A 23788-nucleotide genomic window follows, 5' to 3' on the forward strand; every position below is an offset into this window, starting at 1 on the left:
TACTGCGAGAGGGCACAGGCCGGGTTGAGGGACCCCACCACCGCGAGTGCACAAATTTTTGTGCACCAGGCCTCTAGTCCTATATAATAAAAGAGAAAAATGCAAATTGACCATCCCTCTGCCAAACCCATCAGCCAATCAGGAGTATGCAAATTAACCAAAGATGGTGTGTTAATTTTCATATGCAGGGGCCGAGTGGCCTGGGCCCTGGGAACATCCTCGGGACCCAGGCCGCTCCAAGCCCGTAGGCCTACGTGTAGGCCCTGAGTGACCGGGGTCCCAGAATTCCCGGGCCAGGAGTGGCCTACGGGCACCAGCGCCAAGCGGCCCAGGTCCCAGGACAAGCGGCCGGGGGCGCCAAGCACAAGCGGCCACGGGGCGGGGCGGGAACTTCTGCTGCAAGTTCCCACCCCACGGCCGCTTGAGTGCGCCCCCTCACCAAGTGGCCCAGGTCCCGGGACACAAAGCGGGCTGGGTCCCGGGACAAGCAGCTGGGGGCACCAAGCGGGCTGGGGTGCCAAGAGCAAGCGGCCGTGCCAACCGGCCTGTGTCTACGTCCCCCAGCCCATGAACACAACGATAGGTTCCTGCCCCACAGCCGCTTGTGCGTGCGCCTGCACCAAGTGGCCCGGGTTCACGCCCCCCCCCCCCAGTGATCGCGGGGCCACTGGGCTTGGGGTGTGCCCCGGTGGCCGCTGTGTGCTGTCTATGGAATCCATGTCCCCCATCCCGCAGATACAGTGAACGTGGGGACGCCAGGCTTGTGGGGGGGGGGGGGGGGTTGGACACACCCTTAGCCCAGTGGACACAACGCAAAGGATCCTCTGCAGCCCATGACACCTTTTTTTTTTTTTTTAAATATATTTTATTGGTATTTTACAAAGAAGAGGGGAGAGGGATAGACTGTCAGAAATATTGATGAGAGAGAAACATTGATTAGCTGCCTCCTGCACACTCCCCACTGGGGATGTGCCCCTAACCAAGGTACATGCCCTTAACAGGAATCAAATCTGGGACCCTTCAGTCTGCAGGCCGATGCTCTATCCACTGAGCCAAACCAGTTCGAGCGTAAACGTAAACACCTTTTCTGACCGCGCATTGGCTAAGCTCCCTGTACGCTGCCACTTGCAGTGTTCTTGGTAACTTGGGTTATATGAATCCAAGGTGATCTAGGGTTTTTCCACCACACTCCTGGAGGAAAAAACAAAGGTCTGCTGCTGGATTGGCTAAGAAATGTCATATCCTGCCCTAGCTGGTTTGTCTCAGTGGATAGAGCCTCGGCCTGTCAACCACAGAGTCCAGGTTCGATTCTCATCAAGGGCATGTACCTAGATTACAGGCTCCTCTCTGGCCAGGGCCCAGGTCAGGACTTATGCAGGAGGCAACCAATCAAAGTGTCCCTCTCACATTGATGTTTCTCTCTGTCTCTCCCTCTCTCTTCCACATTCTCTAAAAATCAATGGAAACATATCCTCAGGTGAGGATAAAAAAAAGAAAGAAATGTCATATCCTATGAAAGACACATCTTGAAAATGCCTAAAGAAAGTTGTCGTTTTTTCATGGTGGACTGGAATCTGCGTTGATGAAATCACCTTGGCAGCTGCAGTGGATGGCAGTGGCTGCAGCAGCGGGGTGATGGGGCTGCACCTTCCCCTGATCAGCCCGGTCACCTCCCGCAGAGGGAGGCCAGACTGTGGCTTAGGACATCCCCTGAGGGCTCCCAGTCTGTAAGAGGTAGCAGCCTGCCCTAACCGGTTTGGCTCAGTGGATAGAGCGTCGGACTGCGGACTGAAGGGTCCCAGGTTCGATTCCAGTCAAGGACATGTACCTTAGTTGTGGGCACATCCCCAGTGGGGGGTGTACAGGAGGCAGCTGATTGATGTTTCTCATCAATGTTTCTAACTATCCCTCCCTTCCTCTCTATAAAACAATTAAAAAATATGTATTTTAAAAAAAAGAGGTGGCAGGCTGGGCTGAGGGAGCCCCCCCCCTCCAGTGCACAAATTTTGTGCACTGGGCCCCTAGTCCAGTGGTGGGCAAACTGCCGCTAGCAAGCCTCATGCTGCTCTTTGGCCCCTTGTGTATGGCCACGAAGTTTCAATCGCACTGTACGTGCACACCCACGCGTGGTATTTTGTGGAAGAGCCACGCTCAAGGGGCCGCAGTTTGCCGACCACTGCCCTAGTCTAAATATATAAAAGCCTAAGCGAAAGTTGGACCAGTGCTATGATGCGCAGTGAGCACCAGGGGGCAGACGCTCAATACACAGGCCTGGAAACATGGAACAGACTGAAGAATCTCAGAGGGAAGGGGATGGGGGAGGGCGGGAAGAGATTCACTAAAGATCTTATATGCATACTAGAGGCCCTGTGGGGTCCCTCACCTGGCCTGTGGGGCTCGGATATGCCCTGAGGGGTCCCAGATGGTGACAGGGTGCAGGCCAGGCCCAGGGACCCCACTGGTGCACAAATCTGGGCACCAGGCCTCTAGTTATATTTTAAAAAATTTTTCTTGAAATATTGTTTACTGCATGTAACATTATTATATTTTAAATCGTTTTTCTTGAAAAAAGAAAAAAATGCAAAATAAATAAAAAATGAAAATAAATAAAATAGAGCTTAGTAAAGCCTTTAAAAGGAGCAATAGCATTCATGTGGCTGGAGTTACCCGAGCACCTGCAGTGACTCCGACGGGACGTGCACACAGGTCTGCAGTCCTGCTGTCTGATGAATCCAGGACCGAGAGCAGCTCGGGGGCGGCCCACGGGCTCGGGACACACTCTGGGCCCCACGAGGACGCCCCTGTCGCCACAGGCCTGGAGCTGAAGGCCGTCCCTGAGCGCGTCATGGCCGGTTTCTGTCCTGCCACGGGGAAGGCTGCAGCGCCAAGTGCACAGTGACCCCCTGGGCCACGACCCGTAGACGCCGGACCGGCTGCGGGAGGTCGGGGTCCGTGGCTCTCACTCCCCGTCGGGACTTTCAGTCTGAGCCGAACCCTGTGGCTGAGGAGGATCCGGGTCCGACACTGCAGGCCTTGGGCTCGGGAAGCACTGGAGCGGTGCCCAGAGCCGGGGCCACACAGGGCAGGGGCGGCGCCGGTCCAGCGCCCTCTGCAGGGCGGCCGCCTGGCCGGTGAGGGGGTGTCTTCCTCAGACACAAACCCGATGCGGGGGCATCTTCCTCAGACACAAACCCCGATGAGGGGGCGTCTTCCTCGTCCTGGGCCCCGTGGCCCCCACTCGCCATCTTTCCCGCAGAAGTTGAGTGACTCCCCGGAGTGAGCACTTATCCCCGCGTGGCTGCCCTCCGAGGCCGCCTGCGCGGGCTCCTCCCCGCGGACTCAGCCGCCCCCATACCCACGTCCGCTTCGAGCCTCGCCCTGCCCCGCGATGCCAGCAGCCACTCAGGACAAACAGTCCTGAGCGTCCGGACGCTGCGGTCTACAGTCGCACCCGCTAACTTCCGGAAAGGGCGGGACTTCCTGGAGAGGCGGGACTTTCGTGCAGAGAGCACAGCGCTGCGAGTGGGGGGTGCGACCCCTGCTGGCGGGAGGCTGCGGCATAGAGAACTGCGCAGCCGCAATGTGTCTACTCTCCAAAGAGGTCGGAAATTGCTGTTTACCAGGATGGTCAAGGGGCGCGGCCCGCCCTCTGCAGCCGCGATCCCGGGACTGCTGGGCGCCTGTCCGCGGAGATGAAGTGAAGCCGTCTTCCTGTTTCTCTTTTCTTCACTGTCAGTCCGCAAGGAGGGATGCATTCCCGCGCTGCCCTAGCTGAGTGAGCGCTGCTGGTGAGGGACGAAGGGTCCCGGCTCCCCGTGATTCCACCGGGAAATGGAGCTGCCTGACTTAGGGCTGAGCCGCGGCAGCTGTGCCCGGGCCCGGAGGCAGGGCTGCTGGGAGCCTGAGAAAGAAGAGGCGCCAGGGGCCGGTGGGGCCATTTTCTGTCTGTCTGTCTGTCATACTTGAATAAAGCGCTGTATTGAAACAAAGCAGTCATGCCCAGGCCCACAGAGAGGAGGGGACCCCCTGTGACTTTGTGGGGCAGCGTCTGGATGCACGCGAGGAAGTTTTGATCCGTCGCCTCTGCCCTTTGGGGCCCGTCCCCGGGTGGGAACACCGCCATTGAAGGGCGCCTTCCAGAGCGTGTGCTGGTGCCTCCCGTGGCCGGCACTGCTCACCCAGAGAGCTGCGCGAAGGCCTGCACCCAGCCCAGCCCAGTAGGTGCTTGGCCTGTCCACGTTTCTAACGCCACACTGCCCCCTGCTGGCTGCGGCCCGTGTTTCTAGGTCGGGTGAGAGGGTGTCCTCTGGGGGCAATTTTTAGGCATGAATGAAATGCACGATGCGTTCTGGACCAGGCGGGGTTGTGAACGGGCTTCTAGACAGTCTGTTCTCTGAATCCATGGGCCCCTTTGTGTTTTGCTTATTCTTTTGTTGAAAGAACACTGAACATATAAGATCTACTCTCTGAGCAAATTTTAGGTATGCAATGCCGTGCTGTAATAGACACTCTATTTCTTATTATGTCATAAATATGGCATTATTTAATTATTTCTTTATTTGCCTCTTGTCTGTGTTTATCATCAGAAGGTGGTGGATGCACTTACTTTTGCTCACGAATGTACCCCAGAATCGCGCCCGGCACGCAGTCGGCGCTCAATCCGTAATTATGGAAGAGGAGAGTACTTGCACTTCAGTTTTCTTTTCTAAAAGCTGGAGACGTGGCCCCTGGCCTGGGCTGCCTGCCCGCTAGGGAGGCCTTCCTCAGGTTCCCACCGTCCACACTCACACCACATTGTCTCCAGCTGACCTGTACACGGCCGGCCTCCAAGACAATGAGTAGGGGCCCTGCCTGGTTCCCTGAGCGTCCCAGCGCCCCGCCCAGACAGGTGGTGGTAGGGGGGCAGGTGTTGCTGGGAGAGCCGCTGTCCAGAGGATCAAAGCTGGGTTGGGAAGGGCTTTGCAAGCCCGGAGCGCAGCACCCCCGCCGGTGCTGGCCGCCGTTACTGTGGTAGTTAATGTTATTTGTGTGGTTTGCAGAAAAGGCCCCGCAGCCGGGCTTCTATAAATATTAATCACCAGGCCATCTCTGCTCCTGCAGGGAGCCGGAGTAGTTGGAATCTGATGAGGCCCAATGGAAAATTCCCCTCGGGCTGGGCTCCAGATCGCTGGGGGCTGTCACTGTCCCAGGAACTGCCCCTCCCCTGCTCTTCCTGAGCCCCTCCAGGCTCTGGCGGCTCCCAGAGGTGATGGGGAGTGGCATTCTGCCAGGCCTGGCTGCATGTGCCATCCCAGCTCCTCCTGTCTATAGATTCACCCACTGTGTGAAGGATGAGGCTGTGCCATGCCTGGGCTGGGCATCGTGGGGTCTGTGCCCCCTTGTGGGACAGGCAGGCTTGTCCAGGAGAGGGGAGCACATCTGCCCCACCCCCTCAAGCGGCTCCTGGTCCAGAGGGAAGAGCCGGTTGTCTGACAGGTTATTTAGAAATTTATGGGTCCAGTGTTGCATGCCTACAGTCTGCCTCGGGAACCCCACCTCACACCATTAACTCACTGGCAGGAGCAGATAGAGTGACCCCAAGCCTCTGTAAAGCCACAGGTTTACTATGAATGCCAGCAGGGAGGGTGCCGGGGGACCAGGGGCGATTGGTATGGACCGGCCTCGCTGTCGCCTCTGAAAATGTAAACACGGCAGCACTGGACTGTGGCTGCCGCCTTATTCTCCGGAAAAATCTTCCCTCTTCGTTCTTTCAAAACGATGCGCCTCCGTCTTCAGAAGATGGACTGTGGGTACCGCTGCTTCTCCGAGAGCTGTGTGCTGGGCAGAGGGACCTGGGGCTGTGAGCTCAAGCAGGGGTAAGGAGGGATGGGGTGGGGGGTGTGGAGAGGGAGGGACAGGTGCCCAGAAGGTTTGAGAGGCAAAATCGGGAGTCACTGCTCAGCTGCCTGCTGCCTCCCTGCTCCAGGCACAGTGCACGGGCATATCTGCTGGCAGCCCATCGCACCACGGCTCCCCACACGGGCCTTCGGGACCCTTCAGGCTGTTCTAATCACTGCCTTGGCCTCCAGGTGCCAGCCTGGCTTCCTGCCCCCTTCCCCCTGCCAGTCCAAGGCTGGGGGGTGGGGGCACATCTGCAGCCCAAGGCTCCTTGGTCATCACACCCTTGACCCTTGGCCCACGAATCTCGGGACTGGCACACCCCTCCTGCCCTGCCCCAGAGGCGGCCCCTCCTCCCATTTAGGATGCCCAGTCTGAGCTGGGACCCAGAGCTTTGGGTCCAAGCTCCATTAGCTGCTCCTGCCTATGCCCCTGATCAGGCGACCCTTGGCCCCCTCGCTCCTGCTCCAGTGGGTCCTGGCTCCATGGCCGACCTCCTTTGGGGCCTGGTGTGGATTCTTCGGAAGGGACCCTGGGGCAGAACCCACTACGTGCGTCCCTATCTGTTGCGCATGGAACACCTGACGATGACATTATTCGTGCCCCTCTCCACAATGTGTTCCGGGGTGGGGGCTGCTCACTGGCCCAGCGTCCGGCTCCTGGCACGGCCCCCGACAGTCCATGCCCCACAAAGGCTGAGGGGGCATTTACAGCCACCGTAGTGTGGACACAGAGTCAATCCTGGACTCCAGTCCTGGTCTTGCCACTCCCCAGCGACATGGTCTTGGTGGGAACCCTCTCCGTGCCTCGGTTTCCTCATCTGTACGTGCGGCTAACAGCACGCCTGCCTGACACAGCGCTGTGAGCAAGGGGGTCACTGTGTGTGTGATGAGCGCGGGAGGGCACCGACCACCCATGAGGGCTGCACACTCACTGTCCCGGCCTGGGTGGACAGGTACTGGGCGGGTCTTACAGCTGCCATTCATTCATTCATTCATTCATTCATTCCCTGAATGCCCACTCGGTGTTTGCTGTGAGCCAGGCGCGGGGCTGGGCACAGGGCCTGGCTCTCAGATGACTCAGAAGGGAGGGGGGATCGGGAGATGGGCAGGTGAGTAGCGCTCCTGGGATTTACTCCAGGCTGATGGGAAGGCTCAGGGGTGCAGGGGACCGCCCGGGGGTGGGACAGAGGAGGGCTGAGTCTGTAGAGAAGGGCAGGCGGGCGCCTCCTGGGGTAAAGCACAGGGCGCACTCACACACGTCCCTTCCATTAATGATCACACAGACAACCACCGGACAGGACCGGCGCCGGCAGCCGGGGGACAGGGAGCCCCAGCCCCGGCCTCACACCCAGGCGGCCAGACCTTCCGAATCCAAAGAGCACGTGGGAACCCTGCGCGAGAAAGAGCCTCTTCGCCGCAGGGAACGCTGGCGAGCTCCTCTGACGCAGGGACTGGGGAGCAAAGGGCCGTGAGAGTAATAGTTAAAATCCTCTTTATTCAGGAGGCGGCTTACATTTACAAGCTGATTATGAAAACATTAACAACACACAGCAACGTTTCCGGTTCTGGGGAGGAACTGGTACTGGAGGGCGGCTAGTTACAAGAACACGTTTTCTGTAAAGCCAGGGGGCAGAGACAAGGTGGTAAGCCTGTGATTGGGGAAGGAGGGCGGGGCGCGGGCAGAGGGTCAGAAACCAGAGAGACGTGGGTTTGCCCAGAGGCGGCCAGGCACCCCATTCCACCCCTTCGAGGCTCTCCCATCCGCCCTGCGTCCAGAGGCCTTGGCGGAGGCCAGGTCCCTCGGGGTCGCTGATAGGTGGGGGCGCAGGACGGCCTCAGCCCCCCCCCTACCGCGGGGTTTCCTCCCCCCAGGCTGTGACCGTCTGAACTGGAGGCAGCGGCCCTGGCAGCTGCTTTACAATGAAGAGCTCACACTCAGAGGGCGAGAGGGGACCTTAGGGAAATACCAGTTTGGGGATCAGACAGGAGGGTCTCCTGCGGGTTTCCCAGCCCTGGCACCAGGGGCGTTGGGGGGCCAGAGAATTCCGTCGTGGGACTGGTCAGCTGTGTCGCCGGCGCCTGCCCACTGGACCCCAGCAGACCCGCCTCCTCGCCTGCACCGCTGTCCCAGGGCTCCCTCTGCCTTTATTAGGTTTCCTGACAAAAATGCTAACGTTACAGGGAATCGGAACAAACAACGCAAACTCACCGTCCAAAACGCATGTGGTGGGCTGTGCGTACCCCCGGCCACGCCACCTCGCTCCTGGGAGCCAGGTTTCCTCACGCGGGGCAATCCGTCCTCTCCTCGGTCTCTCGGGTCAGGAGGAGGGGGTCCCCTGCACCCCACCCTCCCGGGCCCTCCTCCCGAAGGGAAAGGACAGGACGTGCAGAAGGTGGAACCTCGGGAGCGCTTCACGGGGACCCCCTGGCCTTGCTTACCCTGCTCCCCGGCTCCTTTTCTGCTTGGAGATGAGCGACCCCGTCCCTAGGCTCTGGGGCCCCGCTGACCCATCCCCTCCTCCAGCCACCTCGCTCCTGGGAGCCAGGTTTCCTCACGCGGGGCAATCCGTCCTCTCCTCGGTCTCTCGGGTCAGGAGGAGGGGGTCCCCTGCACCCCACCCTCCCGGGCCCTCCTCCCGAAGGGAAAGGACGTGCAGAAGGTGGAACCTCGGGAGCGCTTCACGGGGACCCCCTGGCCTTGCTTACCCTGCTCCCCGGCTCCTTTTCTGCTTGGAGATGAGCGACCCCGTCCCTAGGCTCTGGGGCCCCGCTGACCCATCCCCTCCTCCATCTGTCCCTCTCGCTGCACCACTGGGGCAGGGGCCCTGGATCGAGCGGGGTGAGAGCTGGGCCACCTGGCTCTGGCTGCTCCGTTTGGCCTGAGCGCTGCTCCTTGGCCGTCCTGTCCTGTCAGCCCAGCCCACCTGCTCTGGGGACAAAGGGCCTTTGCCAGGACTTGGCGAAGGGGCAGCTGAAGGTGGCAGAGAACAGGATGCCGGTCCCAGGGCTGGGCTGGTAACCCAGGGTCACCCAGCATGCGGGAGGGGGTGCCTGGCCAGGTGTCCGGCCTGACAGCTCCCCACTAACCTACTGCGTGGCCCCAGCTGCCGTTCCCGGAATTACAGGTGCCCGCAGGTGCTCGGAGGCCTCCCGGCTGGGGACTGGCCAACATGCCCACCGAACCGCCTCCCCGGGGTGGACACGAGGTCCCTCCTCGGGGGTGATGCGGCCCAGCCGGAGGCCGGCCTGGGATAGGCCATTCCGGGGGCTCACTCAGGAGGGTGTGGATGCAGGGCGACGCCAGGGCCCCCAGCCTGTACCGCCCGCAGAGGGGGGGCAAGCGCATCCTGAGCTGAGGGTTCAGGGCACAGAGGCCAGCCTCAGCTTCGCAGCAAAGTGGACAGTCACGATGACCAGGCCTTTCTCCGCACCGCACGCCTGCCCCGGGCGAGGCTGGAGGAGTGGACGAGCTGCACGCGGCACGCAGCACAGGGAGATGTGGACGACGGCGGGGAGGGGGGCTAAAAACACTGGCGGGGGGGCGGGGGGGGGCCTGCCGGTGGAGAACCATGGCCAGGCAGGAGCCAGGAGGCATCGGGAGGGAGGCAACCTACGCTGGCGCTGGCGGGTGCCCAGGCCGTCCATTTAGAACGGGCGGCACGTGGCCTGTCGCCGCTCCAGCCGAGGGGCACATTGGCCCTCCCTCGGATCCCGACAGTGCTGATGCCAAAGGGGGTGGGGAGGGTCAGGGGTCTCATTTGCCTCTTGACCTTGACCTCATGGAAAGGGGGAGGGGCAGCGTGACAGAGCAGGAGCCGGCAGAGCGGTCACCGTGCCCAGGCCCCCACAGGGGTGGCGTCCCCTTAGGACACGCCAGGCTAATGTGTCCTCCGACCGGACTCACGGCCTCGCACAGCAGGCGCTGCTCGCTCACCGGGGTGCCCTTCACACAAACGTCGCCCGTGTGGGACACCTAAAGCTCGCAAAAGGGACGCGGGGTTAAAGTGTGCAGAGAACATTCCAGAAAACGCAGGGCCCTTTCTCCAAGGAGCAGCCGCTGCAGAGGCCGGCCCCTCCTTCTCAGCACTGGCTCCTGGAGTCCAGGGGGGCTCTGGCCCCTCACCCAGAAGCCCAAAAGGGAGCCGCAGGCTGGGGTCTGAGAGAGCACCTGCCCCCTGCTCGGGGGGCCCGGGGGGCAGCAGGAGGCCTGAAGCCTGGCCGGACCCAGCACGCCACCCAGACCGTCCCGCACCCTTCACACGATTCCGGCTGCTTGAGTCTCACCCTTGGGGGCCCTCGGGGCTCCCCTCTGCATGCATCCTGGGAAAGCCGGACTCTGGCCACACAAAGAGGCTGTGCTCAGCTCTAAAGGGGGGGCAGGCTCCCGATCTCCCCGTGCAGCCTGGCAGAGAGAGGGCCCCGGGCAGGGGCATGCGCGTGCCCCATTCCCAGGAGCCGGAAACTTCTGCCTGTGGCAGCTAGAGCCGGTCCAGGCCACACCTTGGGAAACGACCTCTGCACACTCAGGGCTGGTGTAAGTGTGCCCTGGATGTGCCACCAGCCACTGAAGGTGGCACCACCTGGTCTCCCCATCCCAGGTGGGACCCCCGCCTCGGGCCCTCCGTCTAAGAAAGGCCTTCCTCATGGGCAGCCCTGGGGCTTGACAGCGGGCACACTGTGGCTGACAGCCAGCCCAGGCTCCAGGCTCGGGGCTCCAGGCCCCTCTGGTGTTACAGAGAACAGGGCCCTGTCAGTGGCTCCAGACATCCCTCTCCAATGTCACACCAGCTCTCCGCACCCCTGACCTCCGCGGAGCTAAGCATTGAGGGTAGCCGTGTGGCCGCAGTGACGGATGGAACCAATAAGGGCTGGCGGTCATGGGCCGGCGCCGTCTGGAGGTCGGGCTGGTCATCTTGTTGCCGCGGCAGCTCCATGCTCACCTCCCAGAGGTGAGTGGCTGTATCCCCTGAGCCACACCGGCTAGGGCGCCACTGACGTCTAAGGATGCAGGGAACCGACGTGGGCAGAGGACCCTCCCCGGCAGCAGAGCACACACAGGCGAACCAACCTGACAGCGCGGGTGTCTGAACGCCCTGCCCACCTGGCACGGCCCCCTGGATACTGTTGCGGAGGGCGGCTGAGAAGGCAGGAGCCAGCTGGAGGCAGGGCTCAGCGAGAGCCCTGAGCTGAGTCAGGACACGTCACTCGGACCTGTCCCCTCCAGGACCGGCCGGGGGACCAGGCACACTGCACCGGCTCCCGCCGCCCCCCACGTGCTTGCGCGGACACAGCCCTGTTCACCTCACGTTCTGCGGTTTCTCGGAGAACGACCCGCATCTTCATGTGGGGCCTGGAACCGACGGCAGATCTCCCTTGGAAAGGTGCCTTCTCCTCTTTTCAAAGAGAGGAAGCCCACCAGCAGGCGGAAACCACCACCTGGACTCCACGTGTCACCAGCGACCCCCCATCCTTGGGGTTCCTGCCGCTTTGGGGTCTCCTCAGGGGCCGGGTGTCTGGTGACGGAGGGGTCAACTGCAAGTCACAGGAGGAATGTTCCAAGGCCCTTCACGTGGCCCCACCCACATCCCCGGGGGCTGAGATGGGGGTGGGGACACTCAGGCCCTGAGGGGGCTCTTGCCCGGCACCCCACCCCAGTCGGCATGGAAACAAGACAATTAGGCGGTTTTTTGCTGCCGGGGAGCAATCGCCCCACTATGTCTGCGTTGGGAGCCTAACGGGCGGTCCCCTGGAGTCTCTTGTTCTTGGGAAGCAGTTACAAGACGTCCCCCACCTGCTCCTCGGCGGCCTTGCCCCATCGTGTCCCCGGGGGCTTCTGGATCGGCTTGACCACAGCGGGGCTATTTGAAACGAGGGCCGCGGGGGGCAGTTCCAGACGCTCGGTCGCTGCCCCTGGAGGGGCCCTGCCCTGGGGGGAACTCCTGGTTCTGGAACGTGGGTGCTCCGCCCCAGCCTCGCCGCAGTGAGCCGCGCGGGGTGCCGCTCAGAAGGTGAAGGCGTACACCACCCCCACCACCACGATGTTGCCCAGCGTCGCTATGATGGCGATCCACAGCAGGACGGCGTCGTTGGAGGAGCGCGCGGGCTCCTCGGGCGGGCCCTGGCCTCCGGAGGCCGCGTGGATGTTGGTGGAGGAGTTGAAGAGGGAGTACTCGGTGCTGAAGTCCTCGTTGGGCGAGTCCATGAAGGCTCCTCCCATCATGGGCAGCTGTGGAGAAGAGAGAGAGTCACTGGGGGCCTCGGGGCTCGGGGAGGGCAGCCCAACCCGGGGACATGGCCTGTCAGGCCGCCCGTGCAGTCCCCCCTGCCCCCCCCCAGAGGGGCTGCTCAGCAGAAGGAGGCGGCCTTTGGTCCCCATCTGTTCCTGCAGAGGAGACGAGGACACGGAGGTTACATAAACCTCCCCGAAGCTGGCGCCTCCTGAGAAAGGACAGAAAGGCCTTTCAAAGGGAAATCTTCAAAGCACAAAGCCAGACCAGCCTTCAGAGGGCGAAGCGAGAGAGAGTGGGCCTCGGTGGGTGGTGGGCTTCGGGCCACACCCTGGGTCCCCCTCCTCCCTGAGGAGCCACCCGCAGGCCCTGGCACGGCTGCAGCCCGGCCACAACGGGACGGGCCCGTGTGCTCCTGGACTGTGGGTTATAAAGTTAAATTTGTACGGGAGTGAAAACATGCGTCTTGTTCCTGGCCTCCTAGGAGCCAGGAGACCAGGGTTCTGGCCCCACCGGAGCCTTGCCCCCTTCTCCGAGCCTCGCCCTCTAGGGAGTGACCCCAGGGTGAAGGCCAGTGCTCAGAAGTCCTTGCCAGGCCATGAGACGGCAGCTGTCGGTCACAGATGGCCCAAAGGGGGGAGCCTGGAGGGCGAGGACCGTTAGATAAACCCTGAGATGAAGCCTCAGAGAAAAAGCTGGACACCCAGTGAAATCTGAACTCAGATAAACAACAAAATATTTTTTTAGTACAAATATATCCCAAATTTGGTAAAAATTGATACTTGCCCAGCCAGTGTGGCTCAGTGGTTGGGCGTCAGGCCCATGAACCAGGAGGCCACTGGTTCCATTACAGATCAGATCACATGCCTGGGCTGTGGGCTCGATCCCCATAAGGGGCATGCAGGAGGCAGCCGATCAAGGATTCTCTCTTATCATTGATGTTTCTATCTCTCCTCTCCCTTCCTCTCTGAAAGCAATAAAAATATACTTTTAAAAATTTATACTTATCTTTAATCAATGCTCTGCCACTCAGGTGTAACTGGGTGTCCTGTGTTGTTATTTGCAACGAAAGGCGGCAGCCCTAGGTGGCTGACCTGAGAACCAGCTGCAACTTCAGAATCTGTTGCAGGGACTACGCCCTCAGTTTGTCTGGTCAGACCACACCAGCCGGGGCCCGGGCTCTCTGGGTGACCTCATTCATCAGGAACCACCAGGGCTGCCTCGAGCCAGCCCACAGACGTGGCCAGGTAATTCCTGTATCGCTAAATTCTCGCGAGGTCTCCATGACCCACACCTACAGGCGGAGAGACCCGAGTGCCATCCGCCCACTCAGTACTCATCCCACAGACACTAGGGATGCCAAGGGCAACCCCTGACCTCTGACCTTGAAGGCCTCCACCTTGAAAAGGAATGCAGACTTAAACACGTCATAAAATGGCACCCCGTGCACTTGAAGAGATAAGGAGGAGGAAGGGGGCTCACGCACACAGCAGTGTGAGTAGGGGATAATTCCTTGGGCTTGAAGAGCCAGGCAGGAGGCTGGGCCCTGTGCTGTCCGTTCGGGCTGTGTGACATGGCCAAGGGACTGACCCTCTCTGGGCCCCGATTTCCCTGTCTATAAAGAGGGTGATAGTGGGGACCACCCCGGAGGTGCTGCAGGGACGAAACGTGCTCCCGAGTCTGAAAACTGGGCCGAGGGTAATGCCCAGGGCTGAGCCGCAGCTCTAAGTACCAGCCTCGCTGTCCTGGCAGGTGACCAGGCGCCCAGGCACAGAGCCCGGCCTGCTGCCCACTCGGGGCCTCCCGACCTGCTGTCCACTCGGGGCCTCCCGACCTGCTGGCCACTCGGGGCCTCCCCCTTGTGGAGCTCTTTTGATTTTCTCCATTTCCCACTTTTGGACCTTGTTAATTTAATTCAATTTTTATTTTTAAAAATTTATTTTTGTTGATTTCAGAGAAGAAGGGAGAGGGGGAGAGAGAGAGAGAAACATCAACGATGAGAGAATCATTGACCAGCTGCCTCCTGCACACACCACACTGGGAATTGAACCCACAACCTGGGCACGTGCCCTGACCGGGGATTGAACTGTGACCTCCAGGTTCATAGGTTGCCGCTCAACCACTGAGCCACACCGGCCAGGCTGGATCTGGTTAATTTTAAATGAATTCCGTTGGGAACAAGAGGAAAGAAGTGGAAGTTCCCCAGAAGATAAAGGGCAATCCAGGGCGATCCCCTGACCCGGTCTGCAGGTGAGGGCGGAGCCTCAGGGGAGAGGCAGGCACCGGCTTCCATTCCTGCCTCACTGGTCAGCACAGGCTCCTGGAGTGAGGAGGGGGCGTGGACCACCCTGCAGCCCGCTGGTGAGGCCTCTGGGCTCTGGACCCAGGAGGGAGGGACCACAGGGCGGGGAGGGGCAGATGCCCCCCCACAGGAGAACAGGCAGTCCTGGCTCCAGGCCCTGCTGTGCCTGCTGGATGGGCCACTGCTGGGTCTGCTTCCTGTCTAAACAGTGAGGATTTCAGCCCAGACCCAGGGGATCCTCAGGAAGAAGTGAAAACGCACTGAAAAGGCCTTTGGCGCCTGCCAGGGGCGGATGGAGCATAGGAGAGAGCAGCTAGGACCCCTGCACAAGGCACTGGGGCTGAGCCTCGCGTGGGCAGCCAGCGGAGTGGGCTGGAGGGAGCAGAAACCCTGACGAGAGATGGGCCAGCGGGCATCCTGGGCCTCCCTCCTTATCCCCCAGCTCCCACAGCCAAAGCCCTAGAGGACCCCCTCTTTCTCCACAGAGGACTGAGAGGACGGGCTCCTGGGGTGGAGAGTTTCGGGGGAATCTCCAATTTCTTTCCTTTTTCTCTTTTCTCTCTCCAGCCCCTCCCCAAGGTTAGCCTCAGCCGCGGGGCTGCGCTTCTGTGGCAGCGATGGTGGCGGGTCCTGGGACCCTAAAATGCAAGAGAAACGGAGGAAAGGGCCCCATCGCTGGAAGAGTGGGGGAGTTCCCCTGCCTTTTCTCTTTTCTCTGTTTGCCCCGTGGGCATGTGGCAGGACAGAGCCCTGAGGCAGGCAGTGAGGGAGAATGGAGTTGACAGAAACACGGACTTTCTAGCCGGAGCCCCGGGACAGAAGGCCCCTGGGAGCAGTGCCCGGGAAGGGGGTGGGGCAGGGAAGCTGGCAAAGGGGACCCTGCTGGGTGTATGAACCTGCACAGGGTCTGGGCTCGCTCCAAGCCACGTGTGCAGGGGAGCCCCCAAAGACGGGCGTAATAAAGGCTCCGAGAACGGAGCTAAGACACACCTGCCCAGGCCCAGACGCACCCACACACCCGAGCCAGTGTCCAGGCTGCTAGTCGGAACTGTCCCTGGGACCATGGTGGGCAGGACTGAGGCAAAAATATCCTGAAAAAAGGAATCTCCAAGTGGTTTCACTGGCAAATTCCACCAGAAATGTAAGGAAGGGTCATACCGATTCTACACAGTCTCTCCCGGAAAGAAGAAGAAGGCACTTTCCACCTCATTTTACGGAACACTTCCCAGATCGCGCTGATGATGCCGGCATCACCCGCCCCGAAGTCCAAGATATGACAGGAAACGGCAGATCACTGTCCCGATGACACACAGACGAAAAGTAGACACAGATATTGGCAAAGAGAATCCAATATTTTTAAAATAAATAAAAAGGATGCAGGCTGCCTCCACATTAAAAATCAATTGCTGTGATTCACCCACCACACTAGCAGAAGTCAGAGGGAGCCACGCATGGTCACATCGATAGATGCAGAAAACGCATTTAAGAGAACTAAACACACATTCCTGGTAAAAACTCTTAGCAAACTATACCTGGAAGGGCGCTCCCCAAATCTGATGAAGAACATCTACAAAAACAACAAACAAACAGCCCAGAGCTAACATCAGACTTAAAATATATTAAAAAATGAATGGTATTTCTATACGCAAGCAATAAACAATTGGAATTCATAAAAAGTCCTAATTACAAGAGCACCAACATATAAAACAGTAAGTATAAACCTAACAAAATATGTATGTGATCTGTATCCTAAAAATAATAAAATATTGATGAAATAAATCTAAGAATAGCTAAATAAATGCAGAGAAATACCGTGGTCATAAGCTGGAAGATTTGATGTTAAGATGTGAATGCTTCCCCCGTTGGTGTCTGGATTCAATACCACCCTAATCAAAACCCTAGCAGGAATTTTTATACATATAGACAAGATTGTTCCAACGTATATACGCAAGTCTAGCCAAAATGGTTAGAAAAAGAACAGCAAAGTAGATGAACTCAGAGGACTTTATTTAATCTACTATAGAGCCACGTTATCCCAGCAGTAGAAGGTACACATCAGTGGAACGGAGAAAAGGGCCCAGAAATAGAGTCAGCTAAATATGGTCAATTGATTTATTTTTTGTTTTTATTTTTTGTTGTTGCTAATCCTCACTAGAGGATATTTTTCTATTGATTTTTAGGAAGAGTGGAAGAGAGAGGGAGAGACAAAGAGAAACATCGATGTGAGAGAGACACATCGATTGGTTGCCTCCTGCATGCACCCCAACAAGGGCCCAGGAACCTGCAACCAAGGTACGGGCCCTTGACCAGAATCGAACTCGAGACCCTTCAGTCCATGGGCCAACGCTCTGTCCACTGAGCCACACTGGCCAGGGCCAATTGATTTTTTTTTTTAAATTGTGGTTGGAGGCCTGAGATACTGCTCTCCATCCCACAGAGCACGGGACAGCTCCTAACAACACAGAATTACCCAGCCCCAAAGGTCAGTGTGAACGAGGGGAGAGGCCCACGTCCCCACCTGCTGCTCCTGGCAGTGGGATTCTTGCGATATCCCCAGAAAAAGAATTTTCCGAGACTTGCTTAGGAGAGGAGTGATTTTTATTTCTGTGGAATCGAACCCCTGGGTTTCCAAGGTTTCTTTTCCCTCCGTCTGGCCGAGGAAGAAGTCCCATTTAGCCTCCATCGGGGCTAAGATCAGAGCCAGGGTCCCGCATTTCCTTTCCGTGTCTGCACGGTCCAATCCGCACCAGGCTCGCTTAATTAGTGCTCCCCCTGCCATCTATCGGTCCATTGCACGAGGGGTCCACAGGCCCACATGACTGTGGAGGAAACACGGGTGAATGCAAGGAAGCCGAGCACGAGAGAGAGAGAGAGAGAGAGAGAGAGAGAGGGCGCTCCTTTGTTTAGGAGCTTATGTATTCCCAAATTTTCCTGAGCTTGTCATGGCCATGCCGAATCTGGCCAATGATCTTTGTTCCCAGGTATAAGTGACAGATGGTGCCTTCTCTCTGTCACCCCAACATTACTGGGCATGTGTCTGTCTCCCCTTTGTTGGATCCCAGTTTTCTGCGGGGCATAGGCCGTGGTTCTCTGGGGAGTGCGAAGTTGCAGCTTCCCAGTGAAGCTGCCCAAACGACGAGCTGCACACCGGTCCGCTCCCCCCCCCACCACGCCCCCCCGCAGTGGGTGGCCATCAGGCAATTGGAGCCTGCCGGCGGAAAAAGGAACCAAGAGATGGTCAGTGCGACTCATAGTGACTGGTCCAGTGGTTGTTCTGCCATTAGGGTCAATTTGCATATTACTCTTTTATTATATAGGATTTTTAAATCAAGTCTGCACCGTGCTCCGCAGGAACCCTGCCTGTTGGAGAGAAATCATCTCAGAAGCAAAGAGATGCGAGGGCCTGGAGGCTAACCGGCCCAGGGCACCAGGGGGTCGTGCTGACAGCCCAGCAGCAGAGAGGAGAGCGCACTGCAATCCTCTGTGGAAACCCTGGTCCATTCCAGCCTGGAAAAGGGATCTGGGCCTGTCCCCAAGGGGCCTGGCAAGGGGGCGCCCCCAGAGCGGGCCCTGAGAGGCCCCCAACGCTCCCCAGCAGCTGGAGGGAGCCAGAAATGGGAGTTTCCTAAGAGGAGGTTGAAAGACCTCCTCTCCCATCGGAAAGGACAGCCCTGGTGTCTCAGAGGGTGCACGCTGCCCGCTGCCCGTAGCGGCGGGGGTCGCACTGCCTGCTTTTGCAGCAGCAGGGGAGAAAGAAGAGAAGACAGACAAAGGGCGATACCAAGATCCATTGGTCTTTTGGGCTGTTTTTCTTTCCTGATTCACTGGGAACAATCCAAGACTATGATGCTCGTTACAGGGTGGGAGGGGACAAGAGGGGGCTGGGGTTCAGCCAGGTGCTAAGGCAGGGTCAGTCCCCACAGACGTGCTAGCTCACCCACGCCCGCGTCCTCCCCTGACCTGGGCCAGCACCCCGCCTGCCCTGCAGTGGGCAGGGGAGGTCAGAGATGATGTGGGCACAGGGGGCAGTGGGTGACTTGCTGGAGAGAGCGGGAGCAGATGAAAGCTGCCTGTGAGGGCTTTTGACTTCACACCACGCTGAAGGCCCAGGGCAGCTGGGTAGAGGATTCACCTCTGGGGAGCGAGGAGGGATGTGCTTCCGAGATAGAGATGAAGTATTAGAATAATTGCCCCGCGGAGGATTAGTGAGAACGCGTGGCATTATGCTGAGGCGTTTCTTTCTACGCACCCTGCTCACCCACCATCTGTTATGTACTGGTTACACGGTGGCTAATGAGTTCTACTTAGAAGAAAACACAGTGTCACACACACACACACACACACACACACACACACACACACACACATCTATCACTGAGCCCAGATGTCTGTGATGCCCGGCCCTACCAATTTGCTATTTGTCAAAGACTTAAAGCAAACAGCTCCTCAGGTGAACTTATGGCCTGAAATATGGGGCAACCTCACACATGCTCAATGGTGACAAATAAAACCAAACCCCATGAATCCAGCAGAGAGGAAGTGTAGGGCGAGTTACTAGGCCGTCTGTGTTCCACATGTGATTTGGCTCCCAAGGAGCTGTGTGACTGTGGACCAATCCATCACCCTCTCTGAGCCTTGCTTTTCTCATCTGTAAAATGGGCTGATATCGCCCTAACCGATTTGGCTGAGCGGATAGAGCGTGGGTCTGCGAACTGAAGGGTCCCAGGTTCGATTCTGGTCAAGGGCATGTACCTGGGTTGGGGGCACATCCCAGTAGGGGGCGTGCAAGAGGCAGCTGAATCGATATTTCTCTCATCGATGTTTCTAACTCTGTATCCCTCTCCCTCTCCCTTCCTCTCTGTAAAAAATCAATAAAAAATATATTAAAAACAAAAAAATGGGCTGATATCACCTCCCGCATCGGGATGCTATGAGGACTCAGGAGCCGACAGATGTAAAAACTTGAGCTCAAGGCTTGGCACGGGGCCCTGCACCCGGTGGATAAGAATTGAACAAGCTGCCACATTTCCCAGCGTCGCCACGATCGGCAGAGGTAGCAGTCGCCGGTGGCGGTGTCTGTATTGTCACTCCTTCCCAATGTGCCCGCTCTGGGAGAAACAGGCTCACACTGTGGGCTCATGAGCTCGATATTTTCCTTCCAGCTCCAGTGTGAGCTACTGAATGAAGTAAGTGGATCAAAGAATGAAGACGGAGTTTGGCACAAAGGCCCTTGTGGATCAGCCTGGTCATTCTGTGGTCTGGGCACCTTCGCTCCCCAGCCCTGGAGGGGTTCGTCCCCAGAGGGCCCGGCATCTGTCTCACTGTCCTCAGGACAGTCCCTCCGCCAGCCCCCAGCAGGCTGCTTCCCACACCCTGACCGCCACGCTCACTTCAACTAGCCATGACCCATCCGCTACTGCCCAGCTCTGGCACCTGGGCCCTCGGCGCGGACCCAGCCTGGTCTTATTGCTCCCACCTGGGGGACCTTGGGCCAGACCCTCAGTTTCCTCCTCTGTGAAATGGGCGTGTGATAGACAGCACTGCCCTCGCAGAGTGGTCGCAGCACAGAGCCTTGCAATATGTCAATATATCATTATATTGAATACCTTAAACTTATACAACGTTAAATGTCAACTATAGCTCAATAAACCTGGGGAGGGGGAGGGGGAGAAAGACAGAAAAATTTCCAAAAGTACAGGAAGCTCCCAGACCCTAAGCATAAGAAACATGGAGAAAAGGATAGAAGGCACATGTAGTCAGCATGCTCCAAGTCCCTAAAGAGACAGCTGTAAGAGCAGCCAAAGGAAAAAAAGACACATTGTGTCCAGAGGAATAAAATACGGATGACAGCAGATTTCTCACTGGCAACAATGCAAGCGGGAAGACGGTGGAGTAATATATTCAAAGTACCGAAAACCAAACTGTCAACCTAGAATTTGATGCCCAGTAAAAAAACAAAAAACAAAAAAGACCAACCCCTCCCCCCCAAAAAACCTTTCAAAAATGAAAGCCAAAAAAGGTTTTTCCCCAGAGATATAAAAGCCGAAAGAATCCATCACCAGCACTTCCGCATCACTAGAAATGCTAACGTCTGTTAGGCAGGAAAAACATACTACCATGTGGAAATATGAATCTATACAATGGAGTAAAGAACATTGGAAATAATAACCATAGGGGAAAATATATAAGATTTATTTCTTACTATTTAAATCTCTTTAAAAGATCATTGACTTTTAATAAGCGTAATAATGTAATGTAAGGTTAATAATATATGTAGAAGTGAAACTTGTAACAATACTAGCACAAAAGCTGGGAGAGGAGAAATAGACACATCTATAATAATAAAAGCGTAATATGCTAATTAGACTGGACATCCTTCAGGACGAAGCCAGGGCTGCAGCTGTGGGATGGAGGCAGCTGCTGGTGGCTGTGAGGGAGGGATCCAGGCAGCCACTGTGGCTTCGAAGGCCTACTCTTGCACGAATTTCATGCATCAGGCCTCTAGTGTAATGTCCTTGCACTATATGTGTGAAGAGAAACAACATCATTTGTGATAGGTTATGATAAAGTAAAGACATAAATTCTAAAGCATCCACTAAAATAACAAAACAAAGAGCTATAGCTAATAAGTCAAAAGAGGATATAGCATGAAATAAAAATTTCTCAACCCAAAAGGCAGAGAAAGAGAAAAAAAGAAAACAAAGAACAAATGGGACCAATAAAGCAAGCAAACAATGAGAAAGTAGATTTAAACCCAATTACAGAAACACATCACATTAAATGTAAATGGGTTAAATATTCCAATCAGGAGGTGGAGATGGTCAGATTAGATTTTAAAAATAAGCTGAAGTGGCACAGAGATCTGGGTTTGAATTTTAGTTGAGTGCCTTGGGCAAGTGCCTCTGCCTCTCTGAGCCTCAGTTTCCTCATCTGTAAAACGGGTCTTAAAATTGTCTATTCCATGGAGCTCTCAAGGATTTAGTGAGATTCGGTGCACTGTTCAACAGAGAGCCTGCCTGGTACCCCTGAGTATTTGATACATGGCAGCTATGATAAGAAGGTACATCTTGAGGGGATAGAACGGAGCGAGAGCGAACAGGGGTGGGTTTCCATCATCTCAGAGTAGGAGGAGGTGGGGGTGGGTTCAGACCCCTCCCCCCGAAAAGCAGGGCTGAGCACACAGTGGGCGCTCTAAAACAGCGGTCGCCAACCTTTCAGACCTCATGGACCACCAGCGGTCCGCGGACCCCCGATTGGCGACCGCTGCTCTAAAACACACGCAAGTTTTTAATTGGAGACTGGCAATCCGCCTCCAGACGCCCCAGTTTTCGTAGCTCCGTGGGATACAATTATTTCAAGTCAGACGGAAAGCCTTGGCTCTTAAAACCCCATCTGAAAATCTGGTCCAAAAAGGCACTACAGCAGCGGTTCTCAACCTTCCTAATGCCGCGACCCTTTAATACACTTCATGTTGTGGTGACCCCAACCATAAAATTATTTTCGTTGCTACTTCATAACTGTAATGTTGCTACTGTGATGAATCGTCATGTAAATATCTGATATGCAGGATGTATTTTCATTGTTACAAATTGAACATAATTAAAGCATAGTGATTAATCACAAAAACAATATGTAATTATATATGTGTTTTCCGATGGTCTTAGGCGACCCCTGTGAAAGGGTCGTTCGGGGGTCGTGGCCCACAGGTTGAGAACCGCTGCACTACAGTTGTACTTTTTCCTTAACTGCTCATCACAGCCCTGCAAACATGTAGCCCTCTATTCTCTCCCGAGGCCGGGCTAATTAGAATGATAAAATATTTAAATATCTTCAACGGTTGCACTTCCGTTAAGAACATTTGAGAGGACAGACAATTAGTATTGTAGTGATAATGCTTGCTCTAAGAGAAAGGAGCAGTCCGGGCTGGGGAGACATTCTCTGGACTCCTTAGGATCTGTTCTCTGGGCAGTGCCGGTCCCTCTGGGAGGAGACACCGCCCGCTGCTTTCTCACAGAAATCCTGGAATGATCCCACAGCCCCGAGTGGAGGCAGGACCGCTCCAAGAGATAGTACAATCCCTTCTTCAGCACCGGCAGATGTCTCCTGTGTTTTTCTTCCCTCCGTGAAAATGATTAAAATGCAAATTAGCTGTGAGCTTCCCAAGAGCCAGAGGGAGGGAGAGATGGAGAAAGGGGGGCTGAAGGGGAAGGAGGTGTCAGCTATGCTGAGACCACACATGTTGTCTTTCAGAAAGACCCACCCAGTGTCCACATAACGCTCCTGGGCTGACCGTGTCCTCCCACCAGCAGGGCCAGGGTTCTAAGAGCGGGGCCGAGGGAAGGGGTGGGGAGAGGCGGGGAGGGGTGCCCGCTCTGCAAATCCAGCAAGCCTCCTCCCATGTCTCCTGCAGGTTGTGATCCCGCCACTCCCACCTGCCTCCTCCCTCCCTCCTGCCTCCTCCTCCACCGTGTCCCACAGCGCTTCCTCCTCCATAGCGCAGGGACCGCCTCACCAGGGGGCGCACAGCAGGCTGACTACATGGACCTGCCACTGTGGAGGTCAAAATGGTCAGCGAGCAGCAGCTTCCCACGTGCAGCCTAACAAAGGTGCGGCCACCTCCTTCTTCTCTCCAGACCTGGCTGTTCACGACAGGTTCTGTCCGGCTCCATCTACCGCTGTCCAGTCTCTAGAGATGACACCGCAGCCCCAGCCCACACACCTGCTCGGCTGGGGCCACGGAGCAGCCAGGCCCCAAAGCCGGCTGCCACCATTCCCTCCCTCCTGGACCCCACGCTGCTCCCACATCAAGGGTGAGATCTGATCTGCCCCCTACCCTCACCGCCCCCCCCACCCCAGGCCTCAGCGCTCCCTTGACCAAAAGAAAGCGAAGTCAGCCAAGGCCGGGTCCTAGGAGTTTGGCAGCATCCACCTGGGAATGCTTTAGGGAGGGGGCAGGGCCACAGGAGTGCAGAGACCCCGAAGCCACCTCTGCGACAGTCGCAGGACGAAACCAAGTGGTGAGCACGGTGTCCCCCCCAGTTCGGGTCCCACAAAATACAGATTATTGCTGTAAGCCGCTAAGTCACCCAACTGATACAGTAACTGAAACAGCTCACATCACGGCTGGCTGGTTTGTTAAAAGAAATTAATTGGTTGCCAGGATGTGAAAATCCAGACAGTGCGCACAAATCCAACTTTCCGTTTTCTGGAAATCCCGGAAGAAGCCGCGGCCAGCCTGTGTGTCTGCAGGGCAGAGCTGGGCTCAGGGCTGTGCGGCCCCTCCAGGCCAGGCCCTGCTCTGCGAGTCCCCCAGCCCCTCACCCCTTGCTCCAGCCCATGGAGTCACCTGCCTGCCCCCCCCCATACCCCCTACCCCCCCC

At 57.1% G+C, this 23788-nt stretch overlaps 1 protein-coding gene across 1 annotated transcript in view; it reads right to left on the minus strand.

The window, feature by feature from the left end:
- Positions 1 to 7356: 7356 nt before the first annotated feature.
- The window catches only part of LOC106726913 (chromosome unknown open reading frame, human C14orf132), a 53007-nt gene continuing 36575 nt past the window's right edge, over positions 7357 to 23788 (minus strand). Inside the window, exons 2-3 of the mRNA XM_014543651.1 lie at positions 8408 to 12317; positions 7357 to 8135 (exon numbers count right to left, since the gene is read on the minus strand). Of these exons, the coding sequence (XP_014399137.1) occupies positions 11881 to 12317 (437 nt within the window). The 3' untranslated portion in view covers positions 7357 to 8135; positions 8408 to 11880. The remainder of the gene's footprint in view (positions 8136 to 8407; positions 12318 to 23788) is intronic.

Source organism: Myotis brandtii, unplaced genomic scaffold, assembly GCF_000412655.1.
Source record: "Myotis brandtii unplaced genomic scaffold, ASM41265v1 scaffold331, whole genome shotgun sequence".
In the NCBI taxonomy this organism is placed as follows: Eukaryota; Metazoa; Chordata; class Mammalia; order Chiroptera; family Vespertilionidae; genus Myotis; species Myotis brandtii.